This window comes from Triturus cristatus, chromosome 6 (genome assembly GCF_964204655.1).
Source record: "Triturus cristatus chromosome 6, aTriCri1.1, whole genome shotgun sequence".
Classification (NCBI taxonomy): domain Eukaryota; kingdom Metazoa; phylum Chordata; class Amphibia; order Caudata; family Salamandridae; genus Triturus; species Triturus cristatus.
Window position 1 is genome coordinate 714,779,202 of NC_140589.1, and position 19,309 is coordinate 714,798,510.

At 46.6% G+C, this 19,309-nt stretch overlaps 1 protein-coding gene across 1 annotated transcript in view; it reads right to left on the reverse strand.

Annotated features, from left to right (window-relative positions):
• AFG1L (AFG1 like ATPase) overlaps window positions 1–19,309 on the reverse strand; it is a 504,970-nt gene that overhangs the window by 260,075 nt on the left and 225,586 nt on the right. Inside the window, exon 7 of the mRNA XM_085611205.1 lies at window positions 2,302–2,360. Coding sequence (XP_085467331.1) covers window positions 2,302–2,360 — 59 coding nt within the window. The remainder of the gene's footprint in view (window positions 1–2,301; window positions 2,361–19,309) is intronic.

Sequence of the window (19,309 nt, forward strand, 5' to 3'; positions counted from 1 at the left end):
TTGACAGCCCAGTGACGTTTTGGGCTCTGTGAATCCCCCTCTCCAGTGTTGTCGAATGGCCGCCATGAGGGCTGTGTACAGCAGGAAATCCCCCCCCCCCTCCCAGGTAAGTCATAGCGGACCTGTAGATCTTTAAACAGGACCATGGCCCCCCTCTTCGTATAGGTCTCCTATGCTAGTCGGACCCCGTTGCACCCAGTGCTCCAACCTCTGCCAGTTGCCTCCATGCGGTAAGGCGGTACACATAAGTAACGGGATTTGCGGCGCAGAAGGGCATCTAATTTTAGCTCTTCACAGGTACCTGTTCCAAAATCTCCGTGCCGTATCGAGCTCAGTGCTGAGGGCCTGATTGGAAGCCGCAAGATGATGTGAGATAGTAGCCTCAAGGAGGTAAAATCCTCCCTCCGCTCTTCTTCTCCCCTAACACAGCTCGCTACCCACTGCGTGAGCCATTGAAACTGCGCTGCAAAATAATAGGTCTCATAATCAGGAACCGCTAGTCCTCCCTCCGCTCTTGGTCGCATAAGGGTAGCAAGTGCTACTCTATGTCTGCCAGTACCCCAGAGAAAACCCGTGATCATCGATCGGCGCCGGTCTGTGTCGGGATCCAGATCGGTAAGGTCCCAAAGTAGTACAGTAATCTCGGGAGAGTGACCATTTTGAGCAGGGCTGCGCGGCCTGCCACTGAGAGCGGCAATGAGCTCCAAAAGTCGAAGTTGCTTTTTGCTCCTCTAATAGCCTTTACTATGTTATCCTCTAGGATATCTTCTTGAGTGTGGTATATTTGTGTACCCAGGTATGGCAGGCACCTGTCTTCCCACCTCACCCCTGCTACTGCCTCCTCGGGCAGGAAACAGGCAAGACTTTGCCCAGTTCACTTTTAACCCTGCGACTCTGCTGGGGTCCTGCAGCAAGTTTTTCGCTCCCACAAGGGCCTCACCAGAATCAGCGAGAAAAAGCAGAAGGTCATCAGCGTGCAGTGCAATGTGATGGTCTGCCCATGCACTGTGAGACCCTGATAACCCCCTCTGATCTGGTTTGCGCTTCCAGTGGCTCAATTGCCAGGGCAAACAGCAGAGGAGAAAGGGGGCACCTCCGACGTGTCCCCCTTCCCACACTACAGGTGTCCGATACTAGGCCACCAGTTTTAACTCTGGCGGTAGAGTCGGAATATAGGAGCGTCGTCCAACCCACAAAGTCATCACCCGGCCCCATTTTATGCATTACATGGAACAAATAAGGTCACTCCAAGCTGTCAAACGCTTTTTCTATATCAACGGCGAAGATCGTCGCCTCGTCGACATTATAAGAGTCAGCTTCTAGAACTCGTATGAGGTGCCAAATGTTAAGCGCCGTGTTTCTGGTGGGGAAAAACCCGGATTGATCTTTGTGACTCAGGGCAGTCATGTGGGGGAGCAAGTGAATAGCCAAAATCCTACTTAGTATTTTATAATCCATAATAATCATAGACAACGGGCGATACGCAGTCTTATCCCATGGTGGCTTCCCCGGCTTGAGTAACGGTATGATGATCGCCTCTCTAGTGGTCGCAGGGAGGTGGCCAACCCACTTCGTGTCATTATAGAACTGTACCAGCCTGAGAGCCAGTAAATCAATGTATGCTAGATAGAATTCAATTGCCAGGCCATCCGTGCCCAGAGTTTTATTGCGAGCAATGTTCTTAATGGCTCTTCTCACTTCTCCAAGCTCTATCTCCGGCCCTAGCGCCTCTGCACTGTCCCCATCTAGGGCTGGTAGTTCTACGTCACGTGTGAACTCGTGCAAATTCTCCTCTGCTGGAGTCAGTTTACTCCCGTAGAGGTCCGTATAATAGGCCAGGAACAGGTCACTGATGCACCGCTGCTCATATCTCGCCGCCCCCATCTTGGTCTTTAAGTTCCAAGATCACTGTGCCTCTCCTGGCGGATGGACATGTTTTGATCATACAAAATAGTATGTTACAGCAAGAGACAAAGTAAATTTGGTATACTGTAAGCAATTTATTAAAAGCAATTAAGTGTGTAAAACCTTCATATAAATACATAACATTACCTACAACTAGCAAACATCTTAGATAGGCATTTTTAGATAACCATGAATCTTTCTTAAATAGCATTATCATCCAAACTCTGCACATTTCATATTTTTCATGATACGTTATGATCCAGTCTTCTAAAGAGCTAAGTATAAAAAAAAAGCACTCTCCAACAAGCCATAGTCAAAACAACATTGTTCAAACGCTTGATTAACAAGATGCTATAGCAAACTAAACACAGTTAATAAATAATTGACTTTTCTTACCTTCAAAACAGCAATGAATGGCACAAAGTTAGCCCTCTGTAGTCCATTTTTATAAAGGTCTGAAAGAGAAAAATCCTATTAACTTCCTTATTTCACCTTGCAAATACTGCTCAGAAAGATGCCATTCTGACAAAACGCGGAAACCTCTTGAAAAGAGCTTAAAAGAGGTAACAGAAGACTGGCTTCGATTTCGAATGATCTGAATAGCTCAAGTGCCAGGAATTGTTGAATAGGCAACATTAAATAGATTAAGATTTACATTTTCAAGAATAGCATACACGGTGTAGGTGAGACACACATTAGAACTCCCAACACGCTACACATTGAAGAGTTATTCAATTAAAATGTTATATTTTTATGGAATTGAATGTTCTAAAAATAAACAAAACACAGAGTACTCGCAGCCTATTACACAGGGTGGCCAAGTGGTGCCCATCTCAAGAGTAATTATCTATCTCTAATGCTCAACTGTAGTGGTTTGTTTAGGAGAAAACTCACCCAATTTTAGGTGGAATGCTTTACCATAGGGTTCCTCCTCAAAACACAACCAATAACAGTGGTGTGGGGTACAACTCCCCCCTCCAGCTCTAATGAAGAAAGGTCCTTATGAGGGCTAGATGTGTGGGCGATGGCGCAGAGTGCAACAGTGAGGGAATATGAATTAAAACTATTTCTTGGTGGAACCAAATGTGCTTTATTATGTCCGTAAGGGATAGGATTAAAGAGTGAAATTCACAAGGGACAGGATTAAAAAGTGAAAGGGGAAAATCTTCAACCCAAATATAGAGAGAATAACATGTTTCAGCCTGTTTGTTGCCCTTTCATGAGTGTGGAGGCATTCGTCAGGACCTGTAGTCTAGTTACTCTTCCTATCAAGTAATGGAGACAAACACTACGTTTGACCACTAGAGACAGAAAATTACCCTTCAGGGGAGCACCACTTGACCACTTAGTATAACGGACTCCGATGACTCTGTCTGTTTTGTGATTAGAATGGAATTAATACTCTTGGGTCCTTAAATACTCCTTGGCCATTTTTGTTTTGTTTTTGTTTGTGCATTCAAACTGGACCTCTAGGGTAGATATCGCGGAAATGCGTTACTAAACGTTCAAGAATTTTTGAATAGTAGAAGATCAAAAACACATTTAGCTATCATTTTTAGCCATTCAATTTCAATCAAACCATAACGTATATAAGTTCTGTTAAAGCCAACAGTTCTGGCATTGGCTGCTAATCTTTTGGCTTTGCTAATGTTTTTGTTTGTAAATAGTTTTAGTGTAAAGGAACACACTGTATAAAAACCAAACATGGTCTAAAAGACAACATACACACATATACACAAATACATATATAAATATATAGCTATATTCACAAATACATATATCAATATACAAATACATATATAAAAATATATACACCAATACATTTATATTTACAGAAATAAATATATATGCACAAATACATATATAAATAAATATAGCAATACATATATACATATATACACACTTTTATAAAAAAAGACATACCGACAACAAGAGAAGATTGAGAAATTGTTTCTATGTCTATGGTGCTTCATTAAGTATTCATCACGGGATTCTGCACTGGCACTTTAAAAATGTGGCTGTTTTCCTCACATGTCATGTGATCAAGGCATCTGGTAGGCCGAAACGCGTGATGGCGGCAGTGCTGGGTGAAAATAAATAGAAAATTCTTGCACTGATACCTGGGTCTGTGTTCGTCTTTTCCTGAGCAACGTGGAAGCTGGTGACGAATTATACAACATGTATATATATATATATATATATATGTGTATATATTATCTACTGGCGGTCGCCAGTAGATAATTATAGTTAGGACCGTGTTTCCATAGGAAATCTGAAAATTCTATTTTGAATAACTTTGGCACCGCTTGACGAATCCTCGCGAAATTTTCAAAACTAATGGGGCGCTACGCTCCGCTCCTACCCTGAAAGTCTCGGGGTGATTCGTCAAGCGGGGGCCGAGAAAAAAGGGGGGTCCCAAAACGCGTTTTCCCCATGCATTTTTCCATAGGGCCTTTAGACACAGCTACAGCCCGAACGGCTGAACAGAATTACTTGTAATTTGGCAGAGAGGTAGCCCTAAGGTCAAGGAAGTGCCTTTTGCAGGTCTGGTGTAAATCTGTTCAGTAGTTCCTGAGAAAATAGCATTTAAATCAATATATATATCTGTAAGCGCGCTCCGCGCGAGCGCGATTCTGATTGGTTGTTAGATCAAAGTAAACATTCGAATCGGTCGAAACCAGGAAGTATCGGCTGCCATTTTCTGTCTCTCCAACTGAAAAAAAAAGGTTGATAACATGAAAAGGGGGCAACGAAGAGAGTTGCAGACCCCCTAGCGTTCGTCAGGGGGTTCAAGAAGGACCAAAAAGTATGAAAAATAAATTTAATAATTTTAAAAAAAAAATCGCGGGGTGCGCGTACGGTAAGCTTACCGTACGCGTACGGTAAAAAAAAAAAAAAAAAAAAAAAAAAGAATTAACAATCACATTTAATATATAAATCTAAGGACCCCCAAGAGAGAAAAAAACAATTGATATTTTGTAAAAAATGGCGAGGCGTGCACGGTACGAAATGCGCAACGTGGGCGCACGGTGCGCGAAGCGCACCGTGCGCGCAAAAATTAAAAATAAATACATAACTTAGCAATTAAAAAACCGTACAAATTCACTGAAAAAACCATAGGTTTCACACACGTTATAGTTAGGAATTAGCATTTAAAAAACCTTGCAAATTCACTGAAAAAACCATAGGTTTCACACATGTTATAGTTAGCTGTACATTTCACTCGTAAAAAAACAATGAAATTCCACGTTCTAGTTAGATCAGGTAACTATAACTTGCGCGACCGCAAGCCACAATGTGTCATTTGAGATGTCATCATTGATGTGATGAGTGATGTCACTGACCATGTCATGAGTGATGTAATATGTGACGTCATCAGCAGTGGATTGCGGGTGCGCGAGTTATAGTTACCTGATCTAACTATAACGTGGAATTTCATTGGTTTTTTACGAGTGAAATGTACAGGTAACTATAACGTGTGAAACCTATGGTTTTTTCAGTGAATTTGCAAGGTTTTTTAAATGCTAATTCCTAACTATAACGTGTGTGAAACCTATGGTTTTTTCAGTGAATATATATATATATATATAGCACTGCTTTATCCTCCGCCTCAATTACGTCACGTACTCCCGCAGAGGAATTGAATTTTTTAAGGGAGGCCCGTCGACAAACCCTGCGACCGAGACTTCCTCAACAAAAGCAGGGGGAAGGAGAACAGAGTCAAGGAGGCAGAGGCGGAGGATTCAGAGGCAACGCCAAAAGCAGAGGCAGAAAGAACAAGAAATGGTAAATCCCATCAAGCCTCATGACAACACTGTGATTAATCTCTTGTCTATGACATTAACCACAGCGGAAACCCAACTACTCTCACTGGGACTGACTTTTTGCCCCGAGAGCAATTTTAACTATACTCTCGAATTGACTGAAATTAATTTAAAAAAATGGTAAAAACCCTACATGGCTTAGCAACCAATACTGATTCAGACCCTCGTTCTACCCAAGAAATTCTCAGACAGTGGCATTTTCTCTGGGAGTCCAGCGATTAGTCCATTTTGTCCTCCTTCGACCTTTGTACCCATCATGCCCAAAGATGCTATTGACATTTTTAATGACATGGTGACGGAAGACTTAAAACAATTAAACAAAACAGTTAAAAACAGACATTATAGGATGAGACACGTTGAATTGCAATATTACAACTTTATTCAAAAAATGAAAACTAAGAAAGATCTCATTAACAAACCGGATAAAGGAGGCAATGTTGTAATTTGGCCTAGAGATATGTATATGACTGAAGCCATTAAACATCTCAATGATCCTGATTGCTACAAGTTGGCATCGTTTACAGACCTCAATAAAATCAAAGATTTGGTCTTTAAAGAATTATTTCAATGGAAGAGAGAAGGTCTTATCAGTAAGAGTGAGTTTCTCTTCCTTAAAAAAGATCATCCGATTACACCCATCCTGTACTTTATTCCCAAAGTTCGCAAACAGACAATTCCTACTCCAGGAAGACCGATGATCTCTGCACAAAGAAGTTTACTGGAACCTGTTTCTAAGTTTGTTGATTCTTTTTTACAGGAACACATGTTTAATCTACCATCTTTTTTAAAGGACACTGGGGATTTTTTAAGGAAATTGAACAATGTTAAATGGGACAGTGATTATTTACTTGTAGTGATGGACATAACATCTTTATATACAAGTATCCATCATGATGATGGTATTAAAGCAGTTTCCTATTACCTAGGACATCGAGGCATTAGATACTTGGAACACAACAAAATGTTAATAGCTATGATTAAGATTTGTCTTACTAGCAATTTCTTTTTATTCAACAAACAAGTCTATCAGCAATTGCGGGGTGTGGCATGCTTCTCCCCCAGCTATACATGCTTGCATGTCGGCTGGTGGAAGGAGTATGTCCTCAGGGGTGAACACAAAGAATTGTTTGAGAAGCATGTTTGCCATTGGTGGCGCTATATTGATGGTGTGTTTAATTTTGAAGGGTTCCCATACAACTGCACTCCATTTCATCGACATCATTAATACCAACAGGCTCAATCTTAATTTCACAGCCACCATTAGCCCCACTAATGTTGAATTTTTAGACCTCTCAGTTTATGTCAAGGACAATGTCTTACACACCAAACTACATAGGAAAGATACGGCGGGGAACTGGGTTCTTCATGCGACCAGTTCCCACCCTAGACATCTGATCCGCAGCATCCCGTATGGAGAATTTCAGCGTATTCGCCGTATCTGTAGTAATGATATGGATCTAGAAGTCTGCCAAAATGAAGCAATACAACGATTCCTTTTACGTGGCTACAAGTTTCAAGATCTGAACCTGGCCCGTACAAAAGCTAATGCTTTATCTTGTGACAGTTGCCTTGGCATTGATAATCCTTTGACTGAGACTACAGACATGCTGTTAACATGCAAGTAGTAAGGTTGATCACCACATATTCCAAACAACACAAACAGATTAGACAGATTGTGCAGAAAAACTGGCCTATTATTCAAACTGACCTCACACTCTCTCAAATTTTACCTACTGCACCTGTTCTTACATTTAGAAAGTCATCTGCTATGAGAGACAGTTTGGTTAGAAACAGCCCTGAAGTCATGGTTTCCAGCACATGGCTTTCGGCCAAAAGTGGGTTCTTTAAATGTAACTCTTGCTGGGCATGCAAATTTGGGACCAATACTAAAGAGTACATGACTGCTTTTAGCAATACCCCGCTATATAAGCACAGACACATTTATAGCTGCATCATGTTTTTTGGATTTCCTCTCGTTCATTATTCTCTTTTACACTGTGTACTATCTTGATCTTATGGCTATAAGATCTTTTTTCATCATTCTTTGGTTTGTTATTATATTTTTTTGTCCATGATTGGACAGATTCTTCATTGTTGGGTAATTATCGTCTTGGTACGTTAAGGGCACTGGCCCGTTATAACAGATTCCCCCTTTTTTTTCGTGATGCTGCTAGTCAACCAGATTACTTAATTTTTAAATTTCAGGGCTCCCCCGGGGACATGTTCAGCTGAAATAAATTTGAGTATTTTTGAGTTTTCATACACAAGCACATTTGCACTTTTCACTTGCTTGCACTTTGGTGTTAAGAAGCATTCAGCACAATCAGGCTTGTAACCTTTGGACTTAATGTAGGTTTTTAAGGACTGCCGCGTATTTGCACAAGAGTTTAGTTTACATGCATTACATTGCACAATTTAAAGCAGAAGTTTTTCAACAGATGCAATTTTTGATGGTATTAATACCTTGTATCTTGTAATATATGCATCTATGGAATGATTAATTGTGTTCCTCCTGTTTTATAATGTGGCATTTGAATATTTATTGTTTTATCTTGCAATATCTATTTATAGTTCAATGAAATGTTTTTAAACTCTAAATCCACATTGAATTTGATAACTTTTAGTTATTTAACTCTGTGCACAGTATGTTTTCTATGTTCATTTGTCATGTGACCAGGTTTTGAATTCTACACAGGTGCTATGTTTCTGCCTTTTACTGTTTGATCACTCCCACTATTTATTGGCTTACTGGTTTGTAGCGCGTTATGTGAACAAGACAGAGTTGTTCTGTCGAAACGCGTCATGCTGGGGCACTGGCCAGGATTGACTGGTTGCTGGAGTCATGCTAATTAAATAAAGCACATCATTCACTATCATCGTCCCCTGAGTGGTGCGTACCTGTCTGTGTGCCGTGGAGCCATTCGGGATATATATACATTTACATATACATACATACATGGCAGGCACTAAGCCCGATGATTACTGGATGTATTATGCTGGAATAAAAATTTGCACTGCACACTGCAATCCTGCTGTGGTTCATTTCTACTTTTTGAAGGAGACTGCAAAGAGGTCCGTGCCAGAAAATCCCAGTTTGAACATGTGAGCGGGGCTGGAACTTATATATATATATATATACACGTTTTGCACCAGCATTCCTGGCATTTAAGAGGACTGCTTATGGTGCGGATGTGCACACGGTGCAAGAGCGGAATTCAATCACTCACAGTCAGGTAAGCCAATGTCTGAAATGGGCTGACCTTCATGCTGTATGTTGTAGTGGGTGAAATCAAAATGCAGAGATGCTACAGCAGACCAATGGACGAAGAGGGTTGTCTGAAAGCCCCTGTTAGTATGTACAGTATATATTTTTACTAAAAAAAAAACTGTCTCGACTATTTGGTGAATTACCTCTAAAACAGTATTTGGTTGGCCGCACGGTCTAATCAATAAGAAGGCGATTAGGTTGAGCATATGCCCATTACCTTAAGTGCAAAAATGTAGGCTGGATCCATGTAGAAGCTGTGTAGAAGCTGTGCTTATCCATGCTGGCCAGCAAGCCAAGTAATCATGATAGGATGTAAACTTTTTGAATGTGTAGACCATGCAGCATCATTTCCAAGATTGTCACTAAGAGTAAGTTGGGCCGCTGACGAGAGGAATGGGCACACACTAAGTCGGCTTCTCTGATCGCCAAAGAATAACACCGCTATAGCCAACATTATCCATCTCAACTCTCACCCCCCCTTTGATGTTCATGAGGAGGGTGAAGGTGAGTGTGTGAGTGGGGTCCCGCTGCTGCAAATAGTACACATGCAAGAAGACCAGAGCGACCCGAGTGGGCGGCGGCCGTAGGCAAAATGGCAACACCCACTTTCAACCTTCCTAGCCGAGCAACACACTGACACCAGAGGAGCGGAGGCAGACAAAGAGCCCCCACCCATCAGAAGATCTCCGTGAGTGCCAGACTCGCACCTGGGGTGCCCGGACGGTAGCTACTTCTGGCTGGGCTTGGTCCAGAGTCGAGGTGGCAACCTGCACGGAGGGAGACACCGAGACCAGTGCAGCCAGCTTGGACTGCGGCCATACACAACATGGCGGTGCCCGCTCCTGGCCCTTTTGGCAGAACAGTACGTTGAAACCAACAAAGCGGAGGAGTGCGAAGAGCCTCTGCCCGGCAGATGTTCTTCAGTTAAGCCGGATGCTCACCTGAGGTACTCTGGCAGCGACCGCTCTCTGCTGGGCATGGACAGAGGCCGCAGAGGTTTCAGGCCCAGCAGACAGTGGCAAGATCGAGCGGCAGGGCGCACCACTGCCAAGCTTAAGCAGAGTCCCGCTGGGGAAAACGGAAGGTAAAATGCTGCCGGCCTGCTTGGTAAAGGGTCTCCAGTAAGCAGCGATCGAGCAGAGGAGTTCACCACCGCCGGCCTGCATGGAAGAGGCCAGGTGTCGCGTCACAAACCCGTTGGCGGAGTCTGTGTAACAAGGCAATTCCACAGGAGCGAAGATGATTTCCCCTCACCCCTCGAAGGCAGAGTCTGGCGGAACTACATATCCCCGTCACAGATAACTGCCTCCAAAAGGTAGGGAGAATTAAACCCAGAGTGAACCCCACTCTTCTCCACTTGGCAAGACTGGTAACGCCTTTGGAAGTCGCCAGGGTACACAGAGAACTGCAAAATAAGGAGTCTTATTACCCTTAATTCTACAGGTATAATCTTAACTCTTATGAGACTGCATGTCAATAATCCAGAAACAAAAAATTCCACTTACCAGCCAACGAGTGTACAAGGCGTTAATATGGAGCCTTGAGAAAGGAGTTAAAGTTACTCCTCACTAAGGAGCAGGAACGACAGCTAAGAGCCATTCCAAGGGCGGTGAAAAAAGGCAAGGGGGGCTTGGGGGGGGTAGACGACCGCAGGGAGTTCCCCCCCCCCCCCCCCGGGCGGTTTGGGAGGGGGTGTGTGGGGGGGCGTGGCTGGCCTTGCGCCGGCCATTTTGCGTTTGGGCTACTAATTTGGTAGCCCAAATATAGCCCAATTTATAAAGGAGTTTGGCGCCTTTTCCCAGCCACCATTTTAGTTAGTGGTGACCTGGTGGCTGGGATTTAGCTGGGTGTTTTTTGTCCGGTGAGTGAGCGGGGCCGCCAGCGTTTTAAAAAGGCAGCCCCAGCTTTTGTAATGCAGCCGCGGTTGCAGGCGACGGTGGTTGAGGTGGGAGGAGTGAGAGGGGAGGGTCGGGAGGTTTGGCGCGGTGAGGAGTTGGTGGCGTCTGAGCCGGCTTCAGCAGTGCGATTGTATTCCTCCCCTGCGGCGAGAGTCAGGCGCGGGGGAGGGCGTGTGTCAAAGAGGCGTTCCTCTTCTTTGCCGGAGGCTCCTCTGCGCGTTAAAAAGGAGGCGGGAGGTGTCACAATGCAGGGTGCCGGTGGAGCGTGTCATGACTGCAGTTTTGTGGAGCGGGGGGAAGTTTCCCCTCGCGCGTTTGTTTTTAGTGAGGCAGGTGGCAGGACCGGCCGTGTGGGGGGTGTAAGACGCCAGCTGTCCAGTATTGGTTTGTTGCAGGGGATTTTCTCAGGGCACTTGGGAGAGGAGCAGGATTTTGGGGTTTTAGGCATGGCTGACAGTGCTGGTGAGGAGGGGGTGGTGGGCTGTGAGAGTCCTTTATTGTTTTCTTCCCCTCTATCTATGAGGGGAGGGTTGGGGCCTGTGGGAGCGAGCTCTTTGGGCGAGGGGGAGTGGGCTCAGGTAGGGGGGTTGGGTTCTCAGCAGGTTTTACTTTCTTCCAGGGAACTCGGGGGTTCTAAGGCTTCGGTGTCTTGGGGTGGGGGGGTTTGCATTCTACGGTATTTGGGGAGGGTCAGGGTCGGGCAGGGGCAGGTGGGGGCGGTAGTGGGGATGAGGGTTTGGTTTTGGCGAGTTGGAGCCGCCTGGGGGGGACAGGGCTTGGGAAGGTTTGGACATATTTTCCTTTTTGGTCTGTAGGTGTTCGGGGCCTTGGCGGGGAGTTGGCATTGGGCTTGTCTCACGTTCAGGGGCGCGGCGAGGGTTTGGATATAGGGGTGCGGGCAGGGGTTGGTGTTAGAGGTCAGGATCGCGTTGGGGCAGGAGGCTCGCGGGTTCGTGGGGTTCCGAAGGACATGGGCTCTGCGTCTGCGGTGGTTCGGGCGATGTTTAGTTTGGAGTGGGGATGAGGAAGGTGGGGCTTCGCCGTGTTCGGGCGGTGTGTTTTACGCAGGGGGTTCTGGAAGTTGGCAGAATAGGGAGGTTTTTCCAAGTGGTCGTAGGGCAAGTGGTTTGGTTAGCTCGCAGGGCCCCAGCACACCAGTCCACTATTTTCTTTACAGGACAAAAAGCGTAGCAGCGCAGCAGACTCGGTAGGGCGAGGTGCGGCCCATTTGCGCCGAGGAGAAGGGAGGGTGAGGCCTGGCGCGGCACATCCGTACCAGCGGTGGATCCCGTCGCGGCTAGCACACGAAGGTCCGGCGCGACCTCGCTGGCCCCAACGTCACTACAGTCAAGGTGGACAGCTTTTTGAGATATAATGGTTTGTGATGCCAGTCATAGGAGGGGGAGGACCGGCGTGTACAGTCGGCTCCCCCGTAAAGTGGTCATACAGGTCATGTGGGGTCTGGTAAGGCCCGCACGGTGGATCCCGTCGCGGCTAGCGCTCGAAGGTCCGGCGCGACCTCGCTGGCCCCAACGTCACTACAGTCAAAGTGGACAGCTTTTTGAGATATAATGGTTTGTGATGCCAATCATCGGAGGGGGGAGGACTGGCGTGTACAGTCGGCTCCCCCGCAAAGTGGTCATACAGGTCATGTGGGGTCTGGTAAGGCCCGCACGGTGGATTTTGATGAGGTGTTGCAGGTGGAAGAGCCACTCTTGCTTGATGATGATGAGGATACCCCTGTGGAAGGGGAAGTGCGAGATTATGAGGAGGGGGGGGCCCTCTCATGTTTCTTGTAGTTTGTTTGCAGGATTCCAAGGGAGCGGTACCCCTAAAGCAGCCGGTGGTGGTGACAGGCAAAGGAAAGCACGGCCCATCGGCGAGGGCTCTTCCTGGAAGGGAATCTTATGAGAGACCGGCACGGAGATCGGAGTCGGTCCGAGCGTCCTCTTTAGAGCCAGGTGAGAGCGTATTAACACGGGCCAAACCTATTATGGTGTCTGTGGGGTCGGGGGGGGGGGGGAGTGGGGGCGGGACGGAAGGGAGATTATATAAGGGTAGGTACGTAAGGGACACGGGAGTAGGCACAGAGGATGGGGGAGTGGTTTTGGACGCTAAAGTGGAGAGTGGGTCTAACACAGTGGCTGTGGGTGGCAAGGAGCCGTTGGTAAGTAAAGAATTGACAATTAAAAAAGCTCCTTTATATGGGGGTGACTAAGCCCTTAGGCGCACACCTAAGGCTCGCAACAAAGGAGCGCATATGGAAAGGGGAATATGTTGAGATTTTGAAGCGTCTGCACAGGGAGGTGAGATTTAAGAGGGCCCTAAAGAGGAGGAATATGAATTGGCCAAGCGCCCTAAAGTACCGTTGACAATTGGACAGCGGCATTTTTATTTTCTGCCAGTGTTTACTGCGAGAAGTTTCCTGAGCGCTGCGTGGCTATATTTAAGTATATGGATGTCATACGGAAGGCCCAAATTACAGGTAGTGTCTTGCATGGGCACAGTATGCCGGAGAGTTCAGGGCTCAGATGGCTTGGGACTCAGAGGCAAAATGGGGTGAGTTGGATAAGGATTTGTGGCAACATACCATGGGGGCAGCGCCAGGGGGTAAGACCTTCTTTACAGCTAGTGGGCTGCCTCTAGTTTATCGGCCCTTTCAGGGAAAGCCCACCCAGGGTGGGGGGGGGAGGCTCAGCCGCGTCACAAACTGGATTTGGGGCATGTTGGGATTTTAATAAGGGTTTATGCACACAGGAGTTTTGCAAATACCGACACGAGTGCTCTAGGTGCGGGAAAAGATATCCTCTCGTTAACTGTTGGGGCATCAGACCCTCCGGCGGACAGCAAGGGCAGCAGTTACGGGAATGTGGAGGCAAGACAGACACTTTGGATGTTCTCGGTGGGGGTTTTCATTTGGGGTATCACGGGCCTCCGCTCTGGAAGTTGGCGGATAATTTGAAATCTGCATCAGAGCATAAATTGGTTGTGCGTGAGAAATCGAACAAGGAAGTGCGGGAGGGGAGGATGGCAGGCCCCTTTTGATGTGTGGCCAGTTCGCATTAACCGCACGACACCTCATTATCAGTACCGGCACAACCTGCAACGACGCGATAATTTTGAATTCGCAACCTAAGGCACTTTACTCTCTTTGTTATTTGTTAACACCACAAACGCGCTGGATACACCCCATTTTTGTTACCTTTTACCGTTTACTCACGGGCACTCGTTTATACTTTTTCACAACCATCACATAAATCACTCAGCTTCACCGTCACCATCTCTTCATGTCATATTTCTATCGTCACTCGACGCTTTTCTAACAACCCACGCTTTACCTTTCTCTGTTTATTCTTCCAGTCATATACATTGCATTACATCCTCGTTTTGTATGAATGTCGTATATTGTATATTCACTATGTATATAATTGCTTGTAGATCTCCCCTGATGAAGGCAAATTCTGCCGAAATGCATTGGGAACAATTATGGGAATGATCATGTTCATTGTGATTTACAACGGAACTTTCGTCAGTCAAGGAGTAAACATGTGTCCGTTTTTCTATGAATGAATAGAAAACAATAAAAACTTTACTTTGAAAATATTTCAACTTGTGATGAACTATCTTCGCCTAACAAATTAAGAACCGCACCTGCGGCAATCAGCCAGTGCCTGGGGGACACACCCCATATTATTGGGGGTGCTTTTCACAGTTCGCAATTTAATCATTTCACATATTGGTGTGGTGCCTAAAAAGGAGGAAGGGCATTTTCGGCCGATACATTTGTCATGGCCTGAAGGGTCATCAGTCAACGATTTTATTGATGACGTTGCTGCATCGGTGTCATATTCCTCAGTTGATGTACCCATGTCACTTGTAGTGACCGCGGGCGCAGCTGCAGGCATGGCAAAAGTGTGATATCAAGTCGGCTTTTAAGCTGCTCCCGGTTCATCCGGATGATGGGCATTTGCTGGGGATGCATTTTGAAGGCAAATGGTATGTGGACAAGGCTTTACCAATGGGCACTACTTGGATGATTTCTTTTTGTGGGTTTCCCGGGCTCCTCGGAGTGCCAGCATGCGCTGGACACTTTTCATGAGCTTATGGAAGAGCCTGGGGTGCCGCTAGCACCGGAAAAGACAAGAGGGCCCGATACTGTTATATCCTTTTTTGGGTATTGAGCTTGACTCAGTGGCAATGCAGGCCAGTCTGCCTGAGGATGGAAAATGCAGAATGTTGGCTTTATTGGACGGGATGTTATCTAAGCGGAAAGTGACAGTGCAAGACATTCAAGTGTGGTTAGGTCATCTGAATTTTGCCTGTAGGGTGGTCGGGGCAGGTAGGATGTTCTGCAGGCTCCTGGGCCGGGCTTTGGCGGGTCAGCATTTGCCTCACCATCACGTGCGCTTGTCAGCAGGGGTGAAGTAGGACCTGCGCATGTGGTCTGTTTTCTTGCACTCCCTTAACGGAGTACCACTGGCTAGGGACGAGGGTGTACAGTGGGATGAGCAAAAGTTTTCGGATGCGGCAGGCAGGTTTGGTTTTGGTATTTATTGGCTAGGGCGGTGGTGTGCAGAGAAGTGGCCGCAGAATTGGAAGAATGGAGGGCGGAGCATTACTTTTTTGGAGCTTTTTCCGCTCTTGGTGGCATTGACCATTTGGGGGCACAGAGCTGGAGCATGAGAAGGTGCTTTTCCGTGTAGACAATATGGCAGTGGTGCATATAGTCATCAGGCAGTCAGCAAGGGATGAGCAGATTTTGAAATTGCTGAGAGTGTTTGTGCTGGGCCGTTTGTGCTACGACATTTCATACGGGGCTTTGCACGTACCAGGTGTGGACAATGACAGTGTGGATACTTTGTCGCGTTCACAGTGGGGGAGATTCCATGGGCTGGCCGAGGGGGCGGACAAGTCACCGACCCCGATGCAGGAGCACCTTTGGCATGTCAGCAACGCAGGGTATTTCAACTGGTGGTAGGTTCTCGGTCTGTTTCCACTCGTGTTGCTTATTCTTTGGCGTGGAGGGAATTTTTGGCGTCGGGAGCTTATAAGAGGGAGGAGTTTTGGCGCAGTTCAGAAGATGTTGTGCAGTTTATCTTGGACCTCATTTAGAAAGGTTGGTCTAGATTTACTATTGCTGGGAAGTTGGCGGGTATTTCCTTTATGGGTGTTTTGGGGATATTCCCCTTCTGCTGGGGAATTAGGAAGGAAGATGCTTGAGGGCTGGGCTAGGGAGCGGGGAGGGGCTCTTATGTCTCGTTCACCTAGTTCTTGGCAGACGTTAACATGTTTGTTGGAAGTTTTGCCTGTAGTCTGCAGGGATGAGTTTGAGGCATCGTTGTTTGCTACCCTTATGGTTTTTATGTTTTTGGGCCTTTCCGGGTTTCAGAGCTCCTTGGGACCAAAGTAAAGCGGGGCTTTGTTGGCAGGAGGTGTTCTTTATGGACACAGGTTTGAACATTTGGTTGTCCGGTGCAAAAACGGATCAGTGGGGTGTTGGTAAGGGGGTGGGGTTAGAGGCAGGAAACCCTAGTTGTACTTGTCCGCTGCGTTTGGCAAAGCAATGGAAGTTCCTAGCGGTGGGGGGGGGATGGGAGGGATCTGGTTTTCAAGCATATGAATGGCTCGTGTCACGGATTATCAGCTGCGTATGGTTTTTCGCAAAGGATTGCAGAGGATTGGTTTGGATGGGGCTCGGTTTGGGATTCATTCTTTTAGGATCAGGGCGGCATCTGCAGCGCATAACCGGGGTGGGTCCCAGGGTGACGCCATGCGGCTAGGGCGTTGGTCATCAGACTGTTTCCATAAATATGTGAGAGCTAAGGCAGCGGAAGAGCATGCGTCAATCCCCTTTTTGTGAGTCTCATTCTTGTTTCTCTTTTCAGGTTCTGTGGCTGGGCCCCACGCGAGGGAATTGACGGTGTGGACGGTGGGGCATTCCTTCATCATATGGGCACATGTACAAGCGTGCAAAAGTTATTTTGGGGGAATGTTGGGATTTAATGAGCGCCTTTTCAGGATGATAGGGAAAGGTAAAGGGGGAATGCTTTGGAGGGAGTTTATCCCGTGTTTGAACAATGCCATGGCGAGAGGTCAATGTTCGGATATTCTGTGGATACACTGGGGCGAGAATGATATTTGTGGCGTCAAAGGGGTGGTCTTGTTGCGGGCAATGCAGAGGGATTTGGTTTTGCTGTAGGAGCATTGGTCGGGTTGTCTTGTACTTTGGACGGAATTGGTCCCGCGGAGGGTTTGGAGAGGGGCGTTGAACCCCGGAGCCACTGACAGGTCTCGGAAGAAGTTGTAGGCAGAGATTTCCAGATTTTGCCGCAATCTGGGTGGTGGGAGAGTGACTCACAGGGATATTCGTTTTCAGGCGGTGGAGTTTTTTGGGGGTGATGTTGTACATTTGTCTAGGTTGGGCATGGACCTTTATTTGCTTGCAATTAGGGAGGTTCTGTCTTGGTGCGTGCACGTGCAGAGTCATGGTTTTAGGGGTCTAAAAGTTTTCTTTGTTGGGGGGCAGAAAGATGGGGTGGTTAGGGGATATACCACCCCGTCTTTCTGGGTGGCGGGGGTTATGCGAATTTTGACATTTTTGCCGGAGGTTGGTTGATTTATTTGTTGAGTTGGGTTATCGGCAGGGAAAGGATAGGTTGGGTAAGTTTAGCTCGGTTCCACAGTTTGGTTGATCGATAGCTGTAAAGGGGCAGGCAGGGGAGTTTGGTTATCGGAAGGTTTGGATTTAGAGATTGTTGATGGGTTATACAGGAATGTAATGTTGATATTGATGTAATGTACAGGCGGGGGCGGGTTTGAAGAAAATTTAGGGGAGGGGTGTGGGGTTAGGTATATGTTGTATTTAGTGAGGTTTAGTTTTGGAAGGCTGTTTGCCAAGGTTTTAAAATTGTAATGTGCACCTGTTCCAATAAAGCGGCCTTTTTCACACAAAGTCGGTTGTCAGTGGCCTGCTTCCCCCCCCACCCCTCCCTCCCAAGGGGGGCTTGGGGGGGTAGACGACCGCAGGGAGTTCCCCCCCCCCCGGGCGGTTTGGGAGGGGATGTGTGGGGGGGCGTGGCTGGCCTTGCGACGGCCATTTTGCGTTTGGGCTACTAATTTGGTAGCCCAAATATAGCCCAAATATAGCCCAATTTATAAAGGAGTTTGGCGCCTTTTCCCAGCCACCATTTTAGTTAGTGGTGACCTGGTGGCTGGGATTTAGCTGGGTGTTTTTTGTCCCCCTCCCTCCCTCCCACAAAAAACACATTTTTTCTATTCGGTGTCTACTTTTTGTAGTTTCTATTTTCTTTTTGTTTTTCTTTCAGAGTTTTCAGGTGGTTTTGTTTGGGACAGGTGCGCAAGGGTTTGTTTTATACTATGTATTTGTCGCTTGGAGCAGGTGCAGTGCGGGGGTTATGCGAATTTTGACATTTTTGCCGGAGGTTGGTTGATTTATTTGTTGAGTTGGGTTATCGGCAGGGAAAGGATAGGTTGGGTAAGTTTAGCTCGGTTCCACAGTTTGTTTGATCGATAGCTGTAAAGGGGCAGGCAGGGGAGTTTGGTTATCGGAAGGTTTGGATTTAGAGATTGTTGATGGGTTATACAGGAATGTAATGTTGATATTGATGTAATGTACGGGCGGGGGCGGGTTTGAAGGAAATTTAGGGGAGGGGTGTGGGGTTAGGTATATGTTGTATTTAGTGAGGTTTAGTTTTGGAAGGCTGTTTGCCAAGGTTTTAAAATTGTAATGTGCACCTGTTCCAATAAAGCGGCCTTTTTCACACAAAGTCGGTTGTCAGTGGCCTGCTTCCCCCCCCCCACCCCTCCCTCCCAAAAGGAAATCCTTCTGTTTCCAAAAATAAACGACTGCTTCAAGTCTTTGGGGGTGGCGACCAAACGATAACCAAAAGAGAAGGGTCTGTAGATTATGTCAACAAAGCAGCACTAGGCGTTCTTCAAGTCTCCTTAACTTCATGGAAGGAGCGAGGGAGATTTCACTCGAGCTGGGTGAAGGGAGCACTCGGAGAAAGTGCTTTGAATTCCGCAAAGTTCAACGCACGTGCAGTAGCAGCGGAATCGCAGGGATAACCGACTCGGCTGTTCAAAGGAGCGCAGGTCAAGGAACCTACACACGGGTGGAATGAACTGCCGCGTAAGGAGTGTGTGCTAGGGACAAAAAATGCAAACAGGCAGATCAGAGGAATAAATGAACGCAACAGACTCAGCGGTCGGACACAGCTGAGTGGGAGCGAAGGAGGAGGTAAGTATTCCAGGAAATTGAAGAAGGGATAGGAATGAAGAGGACTCTATGACATGGGAACGAAAATGCCTCGTTCGAAACCCAACCAGGATTCCAATTCTAGCCGAGGCGCAGGATACAAGCAACCCGTTTTCAGGGGTCTGGAAACAAACAC